The 20,000-nt window shown below is 34.5% G+C and overlaps 1 protein-coding gene across 2 annotated transcripts in view; it reads right to left on the reverse strand.

The window, feature by feature from the left end:
• The window catches only part of LOC149557112 (double-stranded RNA-binding protein 6-like), a 72,061-nt gene extending 52,623 nt beyond the window's left edge, over positions 1–19,438 (reverse strand). Inside the window, exons 1-4 of one of the 2 annotated variants that reach the window (XR_016364842.1) lie at positions 19,091–19,438; positions 7,886–8,105; positions 7,263–7,755; positions 5,379–5,467 (exon numbers count right to left, since the gene is read on the reverse strand). Coding sequence is in view for 1 of the 2 variants with exons in the window: in XM_089831825.1 (XP_089687951.1) it covers positions 7,274–7,755; positions 7,886–8,105; positions 19,091–19,330 (942 nt within the window). In the remaining variant the exon portion in view is untranslated. The remainder of the gene's footprint in view (positions 1–5,378; positions 5,468–7,262; positions 7,756–7,885; positions 8,106–19,090) is intronic. The other variant, XM_089831825.1, reaches the window with a different exon arrangement.
• Between the last annotated feature and the right edge of the window lie 562 nt (positions 19,439–20,000).

The following is a 20,000-nucleotide window of genomic DNA, read 5'->3' on the forward strand; positions in this document are numbered from 1 at the left end:
ATCTTTATCTAGTTTTGTATTATCCATTATGTACTTTTAGGTTGGAAGTACACAAAAATTGTTACATCCCAAATTTTTTACCTAACTTATAACTTGCTCATAATCGTTGATTTTAATGGATTTTTCTTTCATGATCATGTGAAGTAGGTAGTTACTTGTACCCGTTGTATTAATTGTTAATGAAGATGGTCGTTAACTATTATTTTCTGTATGATGTTTAGTAGTTGCATAATTTTGGAATTTTGGTTAATAATTTAGAGTCTTTCAAATATTTATATGAAAATTATAATGGAATTGTTATTATGGTGGAAGTGTTTCACGGGTGATTGCAGAAGAAGATGAAAGGGGGGGAGGGAAGCATTGCTAAACGAGATCATCGGAACGGGATACTTACTTCTAGTCAACAAAATCGACAGGTATGACTTTAAACCTCTTTGGTAAGGACTTAACGACTTGAACACAAGCTACATCTATGGGACCCACATGCGCTATTTAAATAAATAATTTGAGAAACATAAAATAATTGAGTTAAAACATAAAATGTATCTCACAAGATTTAAAAAGATCTTTCACCATATTATTATATATATATATGTGTGTACATATAGATATAAAATGAAGTGGCACCATCAAATTATTTTCTTATTATATAACAATGCCACCTCACTAATATATATTTACATGTACATATATAAATATAAAACTATAATAATATTCAAATTATAATAATATAATAATATTCGAATTATAACCTTCCAACTCTAGTATTTCCTTGTTTATAATCGATTTAACACTTGGCATAATAAATTTACAAATTATTCTTATGTTATGGAAGCCAAGAAGTCACGACTTGTTTCTTTTTAATGGAAGCCATGAGAAGAAAGCGGGCAATATATATATTTCAAACACCGACTACCTTGTTTGCTATGTTTTTTTAGTATTTCTTCCGCCTCCCCATAACACCCGACTTCATTTTTTTTTCTTGTGCCGATTCTTTGCTATTACCAATCTGCATTTTCCATTCATAAGTATCATCATTTTGTACTCCTTGTCGTACTAGTGTTTCTTGCTGAACATATAAGTTCCTATACACTATGGTGATGTCTTCAAGCAACTGGAGAGAAGCTGATTCAAATCATTTTGCAAACTTCAAACAAATCAAAAAAATTTATATCAGGTTATGTGTTAATCATTCCAGATTGTGATATTCCAATATTTTAAAATCGATTTTCCATAGCAGCCAAATAGGCTTAGAGACTTTTTTACTTTCCATGAATAAGTTACAAGATTTGCTGAATATTCCATGTCATTGTTATCAATTTTTCTTCTTAACTTTCATAACATCCAGAATCATCATAGAAAAAGTCAAATAGTATCTTTTATGGGAGAGTTTTCCAAACGCAATAAAACCTAAAAAGAAATATGCTATATGGAAATCAGAATCCAATATTATTTTCATTTAGTCTCAAGAACATAATCTTTCAGGTCACAGTTCGTGATAAGTATTCTAAGCAATGAAATCCTTCTAGAATTTATGCATAGAGAAGATTGCTCAGAAAATCCAAACACCTAGGACTCACCGGCTGTATAGCCAAGGTGAAGAGGCAGAATGAATCTCTGCAAGAAAGTAGAAGAGAAATCATACATGAATAATTAATTAATTAAACATACTTAATAGCTCATGCTCATCCCAATAAATGTTTCCTATTGTCAAGTCGAGCAGTGGCGATCAAGTCGTTCAATCCTTGGCCAAGGTATTTTAAAGGCATGTTTGCCATCTAATGATCACTTGGTGTCAGTGGTGCTAGTTATGCAAACATGTATGTTTCATAATTGTGCAGACATTCTAAACACCAGGATGCTTAAGTGGCTGGACTAAGAACATCTCAAGCCCGATCCCAAGGTAGGGAGGGCCTCTCTAATTCAATGGATTGTGTGGGGATAAGTATGGTCCAAGGTTGGGAGGTTAAGCCTATGTCACTGCTTCTCCTCTCACCAAAGCCGAGGCTTGCACAACCAACTTAAGACCCTCTAAATGATACTTGTATGTTCTTTTCTTCTTTTCTTGTTAAGCATTTATTTACTTGTATGTAGAAAGGATAGTCAGTCGATAATTTAGTTATTTCAGCTAATCAGAGATATAGTTATTTTTTGTTGATCATATAAACAGTTATATTCAGTTGATCGTTAATCTAGTTATTTCAATAGATCATAAATACAGTTATTTTCAATTGATCGTTAATGTAGTTATTTCAGTTGTTCATAAATACAGATATGTTCAGTTAATTGTTAATCTAGTTATTTCAAATGATAATGGATACAGTTATCTTCAATTAATTGTTAAACTAGTTATTTTCAGATGATCATTGATATAGATATGGTTATTTCAGATAACTGTTAAATCAGCTAATGTCATATGAAAAGGATTTTCAGTTATCTATCAATGAATGTTGGAAAATCTTTATTTAAATAGTGACTTTTGTAACTTTGGGTTAATTTTGTAGAGGTTATTAACCAACACTTTTTGCACAAAATCTTGAGGTTAATTAATCTCTCCAAAATGCATAAAAGCAAGTTAGTTATTAACCCGGAAAGTAGTTAGTTATATGACCAAACCTATAAATATAAACACTTTGTAATGTAAATAGGAAGAACTTTATGAAAGGTAAACTCTGCTAAGATTTTGAAGAACCTATAAACTTTAATCTTCAGTATTTGTTTCTAAAGGGTTTTTGAGCTCGTAGATTTTCAAAAGGATAATAATGAATATATTTGATTCATATGTCTTGAATATGTTTCTAAAGTTATTATCATCAATTTCTCATATGTTAAATTGATCATCTCTTCAAGTACTTTGGATATATGTAAAAGATAAAACAAATTCACACCTTGGTATCTTGGTTAGAAAATGTTGAGACTACTTGTTTCCTAGTATGTGGGTACATGTCCCCTTTCTTTCATTGATTTCTCATATCCAACTCATCTTGTACTTCAATCCCCTTTGTCCTCTGTTATCCTTTGGAATCTCATATAGCATTTGTTTGTCTACTATTAAAGTTTCTTCTATTAATCTTTCTCTAGTTTTGTATTATCCATTATGTACTTTCAGGTTAAAAGTACATGAAAATACAAATACACCCATCTTACGAGGGAGTTGCCCCTCTCAAATGTAGAGGAAGACTGCAATTAGCTATTGATCAGATTGCAATCTATCCAACTGTTGGCACAGTTATCACTTCCCATAGGGTGAACATGATCATTTTCAAAGAAACACTTACAGGGACAAATCTGTTTACCAACATACGACAAGGGTTTGTTTTCTTTCATCTTGTATTAGGGGGTTTACAGAGATGGTTCTACGATAACATGTCATGTGCCCATAATTATTGCATTTATAGCATTCAACATTGTCCATTAATGGAATAAGAGAGTTGCAATTTCTATCAACAATTTTGGTAATTCCTACTCTTGTTCTAAGTAGAATTCCTTATGTGAGTTCAACAATTTATTGCCCTATAGCCTATTTGAACATGTCTTTATTGCTCATTGAAGGATTGCTTGATCTTAATGGAACTCGTCTCTTCTTCGTTTCTATCTGATAGGCTTATCATGAATTCAACATATATTTCTACTTCCTCTTTTCATGACTCCTTTTTTGCTATTTTCTTCTTTGATGGCACCCTTGAATGTATCAACGTGCCTTTTTTACTTTTCTTCACAACCTAGCCATTTTCTTAAATAATAGTCCCTAGCTATTAACAATATCTTCCAAGATTCGAGATAATTTCTCAAATTTGAGATTTGCAATCATTTTAATGCAAGTTTTTTTCTAATTCACTTCTTAGAGAAGCTAGCACAAATTCAAGTTGATCACAAGTTTCATCCTTACATAATTATAATTTTATATCTTTTTCCATTTTCTTTGCCTCATCAATTTGAGTTTTCTAACATGATACTTTCATTTTCTAATTTTTTAAAGGATTTGGCATTTGTGCACTCTTCTTGAAACAAGTGTTTATATTTTACAGACTTCTTTCAAGTCTCTCTATTTCATCTACGACTCGGTCTTGTCATCATTATCACCTTTAAGACAAAGCATGACACTTTCCTCCTCATGGGAACAATTCACATTGTCATTAATTTTTAGAGTGTTCCCTATAGTTTCAAATGCCATTAATAGCATTTCATCTTTATAGTTATCCTAGTCACTCATCAAAACTATTATCTCTATATGCATAAAGACTCTTCTTACGCCCATTATTTCTCTTATTATTATTGTCATAATTGAGGCTGAATTTGTTTTCTTTTTCTCCGTCATCGTTGTCCCTTTCTCTTAGATATGGACAATTCTTAATGAAGTGCCCAACATTCGCATAATTGAAGCACTTAAATGGTAGTTTCCCTTGGTTTTTCCTCATCTTCCCAAAAACAATGCTTCCTCCTTATCCATGTTTTCGTTGGAGATTATCAAAATTTCTTTGTTTCTCAATTTCTTTGAGGCTTTAAATGCAGTTTCGCTTTTTGATTGAATATCGACTTGAATCCTCATTTCGTATGTTGTGAGCATATGTTGTGAGTATCCTGTTTAACTCTTCCATAGTTAATTTGTCTAATTTTTTCATTTCCTCTATTGCATATACTTTAGGATTGAATCTTCTAAGTAGAGAACTTAATATTTTTGAGCAATTACAGGTTCATCTATGTTTCTCCAAGGCCTCATATAATATTAACTACCCCATCAACCTACTATATGCATGCTGCAATGTCCTCTTCTTCTATTAGTCTAAGGCCTTCAAATTCCCTTCTATGTGATGAAGTTTCACATTTTTTACTTTAGTATCTCCTTCAATAATGGCCTTCAATTTATCCCATACGCCCTTGGCAGGTTCACAATGCATTATTTTTACAAGCACAAGCTCAATTAGACCACATAAAATTGTATGTTTTGCTTTTGCACCATTCTCATATGCCTTGTTTCTTGCAGCATCTGATTGAGAGTTTGATTAAGCCATATATCCATTCACATTGGCTTGCCAAATATAATACCCAAAGAACTTATAATGGTTTCCATTGTCAAACTCCAAAATGCATAGTTTGTTCTATTAAATAGTCAATTTTTATTTGCAGAAAGTCTATAACTTATTTAGCCATGTGTGATAATCTGAAGTTTGCACTGCCAGTTGGTAAAACTAGTTGAAGGAGCCAGCTTTGATATCAACTGCTGAGCACACAATTACACAAAGAGGAGGGGAGGGTAAATAAGTAATAAAATTCATTTTTCAAATTTAATTGCAGTTACAAACTATTCAAAAATAAAGAACATAATCACACGATTTTCACAGCAATATGTTTGTTTTATATAAATAATAATTTCTTACAGTTTTAGATGCACCAACCCCCCATTCGATTTGTAAGCACCAACTCACTAGAGACACCAACACCTCATTGAAAAAATAGCATCCAAAGTCTGCACAAACGAAAAATACAACAAAACATAACCACGCGTTAACCAATCCACCCAAAATTTACCAATGCTCGCAACTTTGTGTTGATCTCAACATGCCACAGGGCGATCACCTCTTAATTCTTCCTTCAAAGCATATCTGAACCAATAAGTCATAAAATAAATCATCACACACCACTAAGTCTGATAGAGACAAACACAGACGACAGTGCCCAACATAAAACAACATAACTTCCCTTACAAAATACACCAACTTAAGATATCTGAACTGGAGCACTGCACAAATGTTAAGAACGTGTCCAACAAACCGCACACCCAGAAACATCAATGTTGAGTACTCTAGAGTCCTAGACCATCCTGAACATTCTTGACAGCCAGCCTAACTGTCAGCAAACAACAAAACACAACCTCAACCTCTAGACTTTTTTGGACCTAAAAACAGGATAGTGAACCATTCACGAACAACACGCAATAAAATCAAAACCGCAAGCTACCGACTTTTTGTGTGGAGCAATACAAGGCATTATCCCTAAAGGACTTCAGATATACCAGTCGCCTATACTTGTCTTTTCATCACCGCCAAGACATTGGAACAATATCTGAACATCCTATACCAAAGCTCCTACCAAAATTCAAATACTTTCGTACATATCAGACTTTTAATTCTCTAACTTCAAATACTCTATCCTGCATATCAGACTTCAAATACTCTTTCCTGCATAATTCAGCTTCCTGTACACCAAGCAATGCAACTCTCCATACGGTTGACAATCATAACAACATTAAAGCTTTTAACACATACAACACTCCCAGTTGACTTTAATGCACAAAGTCACACAATGGATTGACATCAATGACAACAGTGAACACATATTGCTAATGCTTTAGTCCTTTAGCATATTAGATAGATGCCACAGTTTTTATAAACGTCTACACCTTATTCCTTTCCAATATTAGATAGATGCCACACTTTTTAAAACATATATTTACCTCTGTGTCAATACTGGTTACCAACCAGTTGTATATAGAATAAGACTTAAGTAGTTTTGGGCAAGCATTGGCTCACAAGAACACTTATAACCTTTATCTATGTTATTCATCGCCATCAAAAATGGAAAAGTTCCATCTCTATCTCTACAATCTACTATGTTCTTGCTCTGGCATTCTCATCTAAATTCCCATTAGCTACCATCTCTTCCCCATCCGCTCTTTCAATTTTAACTTTCAAAACATTTGTACATGATGTCCTTCAGGCATGCCTATGTCAAACTCTGGCAAATATTGTGATAGTCATGTTGAATACTGTTTGCTTTAAAGCTGATGCATACATATTTTTAAATTGCATTTGGGCTTGGATAACCTAACATCAAGTGATATCATGTGATGAACTCTATCAAAAATCCAAGCAGTGCGTGTTTCAATTACAACACACCCTGCTAGCTTAAGCTATGTTGCAATTCCTCATAGTTAGACAACTGCCATAACAATTTGACCATGGTCAGTTAGTCAGTGTAGAATTCATATGGAATCCTCCTGGTAACTGATGGATTTATCAAAGAGGTGTGCTGCTCACAGGACTCACAATTAGCTTTTGTATTATGTATTTTTGGCACTGGAACCTGATTGATACAAATCATTTACTTTTACATTTTTAAAAAAGGCACTCAATTAATAGTTTATACAAATACATTGATTTGTTTTTCATTTAATACAAATTATAGAAACCAATTACGAGCAACACAATGAGCCATAAATCAACAAACAGATATCCAGATATATGTAAACATCTTTAACATACTGAAGATTGTATCAGTTGCCCATTGATGTGCTGCTGGAAATCATCCCACAGATGTCCTCATTTTTTATTTTTTTATTCGTTCCATTCATCTGTGCATGCTTCTCAGATTCACTTCTACTTCTCTTGTTTACAGAATCATTTAAATCAGCTTCCTGCACACCTTCATTCTTCACTTTACTCTCTTCCGGCCCTGGCTGGATCAGAATAGTTTCTTGTTGAAGCTGGTTCTCTGGCTTTAATGGAGGTGCCGGATTTTCATCACTTGCATTTGAAATTCCAGGGCCCTTTTCAACAGCATCTTCATTAGTCATGATCACCATTTGTAAGGAATTCTCAGCCTGTTTAGAATTGGTCCCAACTAAAAATTTGCTAGTGGTAGAACTGTTTGTTGTAATCAATCCAGATTTAACATTTTTGCACACTTCAGGGAGAAGTTTCAATTCCTGACTCTCCCTGCTCTCAGACGGAGGTTCAAGCCCTAAGAAAGGTCCACCTGTACCATATTTCAATGGGGCAGTGATGTCAGTAGCAATGAATAACGTTTATGAGGTCACAAGAACAATCAGTGTACCCTACTAAATATGCAGTCGGCTAAACAGAATGTGGACAATGATAAACCCTACCAACTTGTTCATTGATGGCCTTAAATGCTGCAAAGGAAGCCTTTGCTTCAGCATCTTTCCTATTCTTGGCAACACCGCCAGAATAGGAGACCCCATCGATCTCCACTTCTGCAACAAACTCTGGAGAATGAGCAACTCCATTCTTTCTAACAGAAAATGTAGGAGACCCTTTGCCCGTCTTTGCCAGAAGTTCTGTGAGCAATGTTTTGCCAAGAGTGACCTGCTTTGTTGAATAGAGCATGATATTAAGCATATTCCTTGATGTTTGAAATTATTAGGATCTTAAATAAAAAGAACATCATCATATGTCACAATGATCACACCATATTCTCGATAACCAAAAGACAATTAAACGCCCAAACAAGTTTTTTGAGCCAGCAATTCAACATCAATTTGCATTTGCCTGCCACAGTTGAGCCCAATACTGACTAAGAAAGTTTGCAAAACATTTGAAGCCTTCTAGTAAAAAAGAAACATGAGAAAATAAAATAATTAAACATTCAAGATGGTAGGAACAATATGTAAATTCTTCTAGAAATAAGCACTAATAAAAAATAAAAATTATTGAACATAATAACTACAAAATGGTTGAGGATCAATAAAATATTAAAATGAGACATTAATTTATATCTTAGATTACTAATTAATAATATGCAGTGCACTTAAGATGTGATATCAGAATGGAAATTGACTCCTTGGAACCAAGGCATGTCACCTTCTATCATTCTGACTTGAAGCAACAGAAAATATAAAAACCAAACCGAAATGATATTTTTCGGTCCTCAGAAACAGCCACCAAGCAACTGATGAGGTCTGCCAGTTTATCACAATAGAAAAAATAATAATCATTCCTAATTAAGGAATCATTTGAAATTCATTTGAGACTTGCTGATACTGCTGGCTACTACACCTAGGATCATAGAGCATAGCGGCATTACTCTGACTCAGAATTGACTCGGAAAATCAAAAGTATATAGGAAGTTCAATTACTCTGGATCAAATTAAGGAAAAAATGGCAATCTGAAAAATGTTGTAGCACAAAAAAACATTTTTTTTATTTCCATGCCAAATAAAGTTTCTAGATATAGATTTATATGTTGAGTTGCTGTCTTACTAAGCCCATGCACCACTTCTTTATTTAGCTTTAGCTAACACTTAGAGCTCCCTATTCTTAATTAGAAATACTAACTATCAAGGCTGACATAAGAAAACACAAAATCAAAAATGTGATTTTATAAAAACAAAACATTTATATTTCACTGTTTTTTGGGCAACTTCTGGGGAAAGTTTGCCAACCAATTGAACTCGGAAACAAGCCTGGATCCATTGGGCTACAAAGTCAAAATTCTAGCTTTTCCATCCAGCACAGCACAAAACAATTTTATATATTTCAACTTCTTTTACCACATAGAATTCAATTCAATTTGGAAATGTGTCATTGTTACGTGCTCAAATATCTTAGTTCCACCAATGTAACCAATAAACCAGGATGTCATATCAAGCAATTACGTGCATTACCACAAAATTCACTAAGGAACCAATCCAAGCTTATCAGCATTCAGGCAATCCCCAAATCCACATTCTTCAAAAAAAAAAAAAAACAACAACTAGCATTACCATGGAAAGAAGCATAATGATAGTCATTCTCAATTGGAAAACCAATTGTGGCAAAAATATTAGGAAAAGAACCACTTGTGGTAAATTTTGCTTTAGGTTCAACTGTGAATTTAATTGTGAAATATCACTTAATAGTCAATGAAAGATATGTGAAGAAGAACATCGTGAATATCACTTAATCATCTCAACCATACTAATGGAAGTTTTAGACTTATTTCCATGTGCTGACCAATTTGCTCAGTCTAAATGGTCTTGTAGATACCCTTTGCTCGTGTATTAACTTGCATCATTATAGCTCTTTTGTCTTCTCCCTGTGTTTTGGTCGATTTCCGTACTTCTTGGAGAAGATTTGAATGTTAGTGCTTTTTCATTTAGTTCATTTTGAATGAATTTCAACTTTTATGACCCTTCAGGGAACATATTTGATATTTGGGTTCTTAAAATAGAATTTAAGATTGATACTTCAAGCATCTTGGTATTCTTTTCAGATCCTTCTTAGCCCTTCTGGATTTATTTATTTTGAATGGCATTTTGAGTTGATCTTTGGGTCAGGGTCGGGTTAATTCTAGTTTAGAGTTGAAGTTTCTTCCTCACATAAAGGGGACTCGCTGTGTTATTTGATTATTCTATTTGGGGAACAAAGAAGAGAGATTTAAAGCTTGAGAAAAGCTCTAATGAAGTTTGGGAGCTTGGAGAAGCTTCGAGAAGAGCCCAATTTTCATGAGCATCAGTTTTCAGTGGTTTATCCTATCACTAGGTCCTCATATGCTAATAATGATGTTTAGAGGGCCCTGTTTTGGAGATATCTGGTGTCGCAATTGGCAGTTGGCCATGTTTTCATCCCCAAATCCTTGGCGTATTTTGAGACATTGTTATTTAGGGTGTTCTGGCAACATTTTAATATACTTATCAATTGTAGTAAGTGTGTTGTAGTAAGTGTGTTGAAAAGGGCCAACCTTACTATTTATAGTAGACACCCTGGTTAGCAGCAAATGGAGCGGGCTACCTCCTAGTTAAGTTAGAAATGATTTACGATGATTAATGATGGAATTGAAATATTATAATTATTATTAAAGTTATATTTTCATAATAATTAATTATTAAGTGTGTATCATTAATGAATTCAGTGGATTTTATTTAAAAGGCGGGATTTCCATGTCCCTAGTGATTAATTGTGAAGTGCATATCATTAATGAATTAACTCTATATGTGCATTATTGGATTTCATGTTTATCTATTGTGATATTAACCTGGTTGCATGCTCAAGATTAAGATACTGATTCATTGATTCAACAATACACATTCCCAGGCATCAAATTAACCCCAATCGAGGAAATTTAGGCGAATTGAGTAAGGTTTCCCATAAGGGACATTACAAACGGTATCAAAGCACCATTCCTGCCACCCTGTTACTCGGTTAAAGAAACAAAACAAAACAAAAATCAAACTTAAACCTATAATGATCATAAGGAATGATAGTTTTACACATTTTTTCAGAATGACAGTCACGCCACATTTACAACAGCTACTGGCATACATTATGAAAAACAATTGTATTTGGTCTTTTATATAATTATATTGCAAAGCTACAAGAAAGGGAACTCATCAAACACACTAGATAATTATTTAATGGAAAGTGTCATGCTGGTCTACATCATTCACAAGTCTACATCATTCACAACTCTGAGATACTAACATAAACGCATCTAGATAAATGATTTTCTAATTAATAGCATACCATTATAATCATATATATCGCTTAACGTGTTACTTATGGTATTCTGTATCTTTTGTGATTGATACTGCTGCATCAGTAGACAAAGTTAACTTTCTCACTTCACAGGTTGTGCTTACTATAATCTCTTACCGTAAAAGAAGACAATTTACTGTAAAAGCTGAATGCATATATGTAAATGTATGAATCCATATATTTCTTCTACGTCAACAGGTGGAGTACAAAAAAAAGATTACTTATTAGACGATGATGAATACAAGCTGTGTCATAGTAACTATGGAACTCTGCACATGCTTGTTAGTGTGTGAAAAGAAAGTTTCCAAAAAAGTGCAAGACAAAGTGAACTACTGTTCAAATACAAAGGCCAAAATGATTTGAAATGTGAAAAAAAGAGGAGTCAAATTGTAATGCATTGATGCACGAGATTGCCATACATGTGTGATGGAATGACAATGTTTCTAAGTCAACCAGTGGAAATGATTAAACAAACCAACAGTAACAAAATAAATATGAATCAATTAATAAAATTAGAAGTACTGAAAGTGCATAGCTGAAGATACCTCCTAATACATTTTGAACCAGAAATATACAAGAAATTGCTCAAAACAGAGAATAGAGAACTTAAAAACACCAGACACAGGATTATCCTGGAAAAACTATCCAACTTGGGGACAAAACCCAGCCACGCCCAAAAAATCACTTATATTAATGAAGGATCAGAGCAACTGATTTATAATATTACCAAATGCTAGACTTATCTGAAAACAATAATCAGCCACCAATGCGAACACCATCAAGCATGTATATGCTTGTCTTGACCCTTCCTCATCTTCATAATGAAGGGTCGGGCAGTTACAACAAAGAATGACCTTTCAGATTTACAAATGAAATGAAGAGACACCCATAAAAAGATAACTCCAGACGCTATAACATAAAATCCACTAAATACCATTAAATGGAAAGTGTTGTGGTGGGATACATCATTCACAACTCTGACATATGACTAACATTAATGCATCTAGATAAATGATTTTCTAAATAATAGCATATCATTTAATCATATATATTCCTAAACATGTTACTAACAATACTCAGTATCTTTCTATGATTAATACTGCTGCATCAGCGGACAAAGCTCACTTTCTCACTTCACAAGTTGTGCTAACTATTCTCTATGACAATTTACTGTCTAAGCTGAATGCATATATATTAAACTATGAATCCATATATTTCTTCTAAATCTACAGGGTGGAGTACAAAAAAATTAATTATACGGCCATGATAGAAGCAAGCTGTGTCATAGCAACTAAAGGAATATGAAACTCTGCAAGTGCTTGTTGATGTGGGAAAGAAAGTGTCCAAAAAAGTGCAGGACCAGGTGAAATACTGCTCAAAAACAGAATCCAAAATGATTGAAATTGTGAAAAAGAGAAATCATTGTAATGCATTGATGCATGAGGTCGCCATGCATGTGTGATTAAACAATAATGTTTATAAGTCACCAACTGGGGATGAATAAACAGCCCAGCAACAAAAACAAAATAAAATATGAATCAATAAAAAGAAGTGCATAGCTGATGATGTCTCCTACTCAACATGGATAAAGTTCGTAAGAAATTTATAGAAATATTGTTCCATTATCTTGGGGTGGCTAGAAATGACTAATACAACCTCATTCTCTTTTAGTTTTGTTTCTTGGCTATACAAACTTAATGCTTTCCTAAGAATTTAATAAAGCTGTAAGAACACAAAGCCATTCATATACATATGTTCACAATCTATCTCCATTTTAATGAATCCTTGCTCATCAGAGTATTCAAATATTTGAGGTATCTCTTTTTCATGAGTCACGTGTTATGTCACTCCTTGATTCCACTTTCCCATGGATAATGGATATCTCTATCTACAGAGGAATAATATTTCGCCCTCCTACCGATAAGGCACCTAAATAACCTTAGAAACAGAAGGCCAAATAAACTTATGCCATTCTAATCCATAAGTAGAATAGATATTCCATCCTCCTCTCACTGGTACAGACCTTTACATGCTAGTCTGATGCGTGATTGATGAATATTTTTGTTCCTTAAATGCTCTACTCAAAACAGACTTCAATGCAGAGTTGCCAAGCTATCGAAGTGCCAGGATTTACAAAAGCAATTGTACAACATGAGAGTCCACTAGTAAGTAACTGAGATTAGTTACACAAAAAGAAACAAACACAAGAATTTACCCTGCAGAACCGAATGTGGGAAAATTGTAGCAACTTGAAGCTGTGCTTATTTTGACCAACAATGGCAGGATTTACCTCATTTGAACAATTTATAAGATGCATGGAAAAATGATTCCCTTGCCAAGTGCTTGCATAAAGGGAATCTCATAAACCAAATTGGTGTCTCTCTTTCTGGTGACTTAATAAACCACATTTACCTTGTACAGCTTAATTGCACATTGGAGGCTCCAAGAATGCTATGGGAAACCCTTTTGTTTGCAGACTCCAATCAATACAATACATACTACCCATTAATCATTATAGGAAGTTGTTGATTAATTACCAACATATTTTGCACACCATTGTATGATCGATGGGAACAGAACTAAGACAAACCAAACAGAATTTTACAGCAATCTTACAATGGCATAAGCCTAGTTATATCACTGCCTAATCTACATTGCTTTGAGTTCTTACCAAGAAACATGGTAACTACTAGCATTAGACTCTATGCAGCAAGCCATTTGGGTCTCTGACTCTCTAGCATTGTACAAAACCATGAGTTAGAATTGGGTAAATTACTAAACCATAGGGAATAATCAAATGCCTTCCACATGCTATTTAGTAAATCTATCAAAGATATTAACAAACACAAATGTTAACCATAACTCAAAGATGTATTCCATTGCATCAAAGCAGACAAAAAAGTGTTCAATATCTTTAATCACATGACCAAGACAGTCTTTCTTATATTTTTAAGGCCAAATCTAATACCATACTTATGTTAGCGAGGAAATTTGGGAACTTTCTGATTGAATTAGTTACCGAATGTGAGAATACTGAATTTTCAGTTTGATAATATGCAATTACGCGATGAAAAGTTGTCTTTCCTCCCTGAGAATGAGAAAATCTTGTCTCAGAATTACCAGCTCTGGGTTAGGTTTTCAAGATTTATTAGCATAGCTTGAATTTTGGAGGCTGAAATAAATCTTGATTCAAATCTGCAACTGGTAGTAATATCAAAGCATCCCAGGAGAAGTTGAATTGTGAGATAGGATTAGGGACTGCAAAAATCAATCCATCTTCCATTGAGAGTCATCTTGAATACTCTATCCATGATTATCCCAAAGTATAATTGCTGGAGCACAAGCAATCTTGGGAAGGGCAGACTATCATGTCCCACCAAACGAGGGTTAACAGCCCTCATTATAATTCAATTGCAGCCTTGGTGGAAGTTTTAAATCATATTCTCTCTTAATATTATATCTGGGCAATAGGACTAATATAGGCCGACCTACATTAGTGTAAACAGTAAAGACTGGGATTTCCTACAAATATAATGAAGGTTCAAAGGAAGAGTTGTGACTCTTTAAAGGAGCAGCAATCACAAAGGGTCACCTATCTTCAAAGAACCATAGGATAGGCTACAGGGGGTAAAGAAGGCTGTGATTAAGCAAGACAGCATTGAAGGAAATCAGCATTTGATGACAACAAGAGAATACAGTCTCAGAATCAACATATCAAACAGATCAGAAATAGAAATAGAAATACAGTACCATCAAAGAAAAGAGAATATCTGATTGTTCTTAAAACTCCAACCTACCAGTTAAGAAGAGATATCATAACTATGGGGAATGCAAGTAGTCAAAGATCCATCCGTGTTAAGCAGAAGGTCAAAGGACAGATGTGCTTCCAGGTCCCTGAACTTTTTGCACGGGCTCAACAGCACCCAATGCTCCATAATGAGGATGCATGGTTTGGATGTAATTTCAAATTGCATCTATGGAATGTCTTAAGAAATGTAACTCCATATGTTTATTTATTTTGTGATACTAACCTGGTTGCAGAGTCAAGATCAGGATACTACTTCAACAATACACATTCCCAAGCATCATCTAGATTCTAAAACCTAATTAGGTGAATTTAGGGCTAAATTGAGTAATGTTTCCATAGGGGGCTTTACATTGTGCTCTTTTCTATCTTATTGTATTCTCAAATGCAATTGTAGTGGAGGCCATTTCCCTATCTCTCTCTTTTATATGTAGCATTTTAGGTTAATTATTACACAAATCACGTCTTGTGAACTATTGCTCTTAATGGAAGGGTACTTCTTACTCTTAGGACCATGTTGGAAGGGCAACACGTCCACTTTCCAAAAATAGCAAGTTTGAGACCAATATGTTGCAATTACATTAATCATGTCTTGTGAACTGTTGCTATTAATGGAAGGGTAGTTCTTACTCTTAGGACAATGTTGGAAGGGTGTCATGTCCCCTTTCCAAAAAGGGCAAGTTCAGGGCCGATATTAACCCATCCTATTTTCCCATTTGTTGATCAAGAGAACTAGGAAGAATATTCATATTTAATATTTAATTTTGTTTGGCTTAATGAGTCAATTTACGTTTTCCAACAAATTTAATATTTAATAAGGTGGGGCATGGGGATTTGGGAAGCATCTTCTAGTATTATCTTAATAATTTAATATTGGCCCCATATAACAGTTATGACTGAAAACATTAATGACAATGACAGAGCTAAGATACTTTTCATAACCAATTACTGGCAACCACTTTGCAGAACCTTCCAAAGCAAGGTGTGGGCATTTGTGTGTCCATTCTAGTCCTACTGCATATTAAATACAAAAGTTAGTTGTTTTTCAACTATTGAATATTTGCTATCTCTCACATAGAGCTTGTGCTTGTGTTGAGATTGGGGCTTGTGGACAAAAACCAATAAATTTCAGGTGGCTAGAGACAAAACCCTTTGTTAACATAGAGTAATTCCACCTAAGAATTGCACTTGAGCTGAAGGTTTCAGGAGAATTCAGATTTTAGTAGTTTTTGGTAGTTTCCTTGAAAGTTGGGCTGTTGGTCTTTCCAAGAGTATTTGGTTGTGGCGGTGTTGTGTGTTTGTTGTTCTCCCGGGCAAAATAGCTCATTCAGTGCAAGCTGGAGGAGTTTCTGTGTGTTTTGGGCAGTTTCAAGTGATCTGAACACTAAGTGATTCATCCTGTTTGGGTGTAGTTTCCAGTAGATTTGTGGAATTTGTTGCAAATATGATGTGGATGTGGATGTTAAACCAATGAATCATACCTGATATCTGTATTTATATCAGAAAATTTCAATAAAATTCAGTTTGTGGAGTTTCTGTGCAAATTTGGCTATATTTTCCCCGTTTATTTCATTTCTTGTTATAAAATTGTTTAAAGAATTTAATAAGGGACATAATTTTGTGTTGGGAACATTACAAACGATGATGCTAAACAATATCTTATTCTGTCTGACGTTATAAAAAAACTCTTTATCTCTCTAATACTTTTGGTGATGTTGAAGTATTCACTGAGGTCAATTGATTGACAATGCAATGATTAATTTTCCTCCTTATGTTGGAAAAAGAAACATGTGTGTATGTGTGCAGTGTGATGAATCCTGCGACATTTGAGTTCAAAATTGAACTTTTTTAATCAGTGAACTTGCTACTTATGGTACATGAACATATTCTTCTCTTTTCCATCTATGATGTGTTTACTAGTGAAAAGGAATGAGAGCTTATGTGGATGAGCTTTTGCTATCGCCCTCTCCATGAGTTGTTGAAGAGTGAATGAGTAGGCTTTATGATTAAATGTGCCTAATCTCCCTCTTACACGAAGAGGTAATGGGTAACCAAATGTTCTGATTCAACCTAATGACTAAATGATCATTGTAAGGTACTTGGGAGAGTCCAATGAATGGGAAATCATTTGTCCTCCTTCTCTTAATGAATCCACTCATCTCTACATTGTGCTTAAAGAATCTAAGAAATGAACCAATTGCTATAGTTTTCTGGTATTTTGTGTGCTAGAACTGCATTGTATTGAGTGCATCCTTCATAGATTAAGTTGGCAACAACTCTCTACTCATGTGTTGTGCTACTAGAAAGGTATGCCACATTGGAAACTCTTGCAACTACTTCCTCCCTGAGATCAGGTTGTCTCTCTACGTGTGGCACTTGTACCTTTTTTCCATGTGCATTTGTGCGTTTGCAAAAATGTTGTTGTGGAGGCAACAATATTTGTCTGTATGCACACACAACACTATATGTGTTACATTTGTGGATGCAAAATGAAATTACTTGACTTGTTTTATCCTATTAATATTTTGACCAAAAATTAGGAATTATACACCCAACGTAATAAAATGAGTAGCTTATACAAGGTAATGTTACAGGGAGTGTGTTTGTCTGTAAGCATTTGTACATGCATATACACCTTTGTGTACATGGATATGTGCATGTGTATACATATTAATGTTTATATTATAGTTATGGGACTCTAAGCTTTGAAAAATAGCACCTTTATTTGCAAAACTGTACTGGCAAGGAGTATCTGGCCCAACATCACTCTTTCCTTCCTTGCTAACCATGATCTCCTTAGCATCAAATTCCCATAGTAGAGGTTTCAAATGTATAGCAGACCGGACAGGGTTGATCATGAGCAACTTAGGAGTCCCAAGTTATGGTGGTTAAAACTATCTAGCTGGCTCACCCGGGAAACATGGCTATTCTCTACAGGTGCTCAAGCGGCAAGAAAGCAGGACTCACAAATCAGCCTATAACTCGAGAATCTGAAAGGCATTCAATGAAACCAAGTATTCGAGAAAAAAAGGGAAAAAATGTAAAATTTGGCTCCACATCCTGCCTATCCGCAATCCCTCCATTATAACCTCCTATTTTCTTCCTTGAAGCTGATTTTGGGCATTTATAAGACTTCAATTATTTCTCACAGTGACTGCAATGAGCTTTTATAGTTTACTGCAGAAATGAAACTTGTCAGGTTTTTGTCTTAGCAGAAATCCAGTCTTACTCGCCCAAGCAAACCTACCGGCTCAACACTATGGTATAATATTTTATTTTATTTTGATTTAGTAAGGCTAAGGGCTCAAAACAACACTAAAATCTTCTTAAACTTATCCAAGTGATTTGCTATGCAAACTTTCTCATGCACAAAACAAAGTCGACATCAAAAGAGGAATCAGATAGCCCTAATAACAGCTAAGCCTACACATCCATAAACAAATTAAGTTTCCCTTCATATAAGCTTCTAACAAGTGCCTTCAAATACCCTGAAAAATGTAGATCTTCCAAATGCTTCTACAACTTACAATCTCCGTATCATAACTCTGAATAAAAAAACAAAAGAGCTTTCCTACCATACCACAATGGATGCAAATGGATGTATGTTTATAAAAATAAAAGTTTTTGTTCACAAGCAATGCACACTTCATACTAAAGGAAATTGACCCCACCCTAATGACAATGACATCTCCTCTCTGCATACCCACCAAAAGGGCTTTCATAGCGTAATGGATGCATGAAAATTTCTAGAGAGTCATAAAGATATTGAAGCACATTCACATATACGCACAGTTGCACATAAGCCATTATGTCAGACAAAAACATTTACATATATAAATGCACTTCCTATATCAGCATCTTTTTAAGCACCCATGAATAACCGCAACTCTTCTCAGTTACCATGATTAACCACAAAATGTTAAGTTTTAAAGGTCACTCAAGCAAAATACCAAATCTGTACATAAGACCCCTTTATTGTTTTCCAAATATCAAAATCTTTAGAGCAATTTGAGTAAATCCAGAAAAGAATTACCGCAAACTCGTATTCAGGGTGTTTGGTAGCCAATTCATATATGGCAACATGAGCAGCGGACCGCTCTGCATCTTTCTTATGACTGTAAGCAGCGGGGGATTCGAACCTCAACTTATCGACAGTTACAGAGCACTTGAAACTTGGCAGATGAGGAGGACCATCATTAACACACTCGTATACTGGCAATGGCAAATGCCTCTTCTGTGAGTACTCTTGAAGCTTAGTCTTGTAAGACGCCATTACAGAGGCTCGCAGAGAAACCCAGCTAACACCGACAGCAAACCTAACTAGTTCAATCGTAACTTATCTAAGCTCCAACTTTTCGTGTTCACTTGTAGGACCAGTTATATCGTATGAACTGTGGCTGGATGGCCGTATATAAGGGTGGTATGCCGGTTTCAGCAGCCGTACTCCAGGGCTTAATATATCTCGACATGTGTGCATAAAATGAAAAACTATTTTATCATTTTTTATCGGTGTCAGAAACCTCAAGGCTCCAGTTGTACCATTGCCCATGGCTTCTCATTTTTTCCCTCTTTCCTTTGGAGGGGTAAAGAAAATAGGACAAGCTTTCCATGTGAACTAAACGTCCCTTAGTTCCTCCAATATTATTGTTAGTACTCATGTCACTTAACACTTGACCAATCAAATCAAAGAATTTAAAACATTATATGAAATTTTAAATGTTTATATCATTTTCTAATTTTTTATTATTTTATAATCACATTTTTCATCCATTCTATTTGTTCATTCTATTCTTTCACAAAAATACAAATATTTTCTAACTTCATCTTGCATCTTTGATTAATTACAACTTTATCTTTTCCACATTTGTTGATAAGATTTTTTTTCAATCATTTTATCTTCCACTCGCACATGTCTAATCAATATTAATTCTCAATAATAATAT

The sequence above is a fragment of the Cupressus sempervirens genome, chromosome 5, assembly GCF_028749045.1.
Source record: "Cupressus sempervirens isolate cs-2001-9-10 chromosome 5, ASM2874904v1, whole genome shotgun sequence".
In the NCBI taxonomy this organism is placed as follows: Eukaryota; Viridiplantae; Streptophyta; class Pinopsida; order Cupressales; family Cupressaceae; genus Cupressus; species Cupressus sempervirens.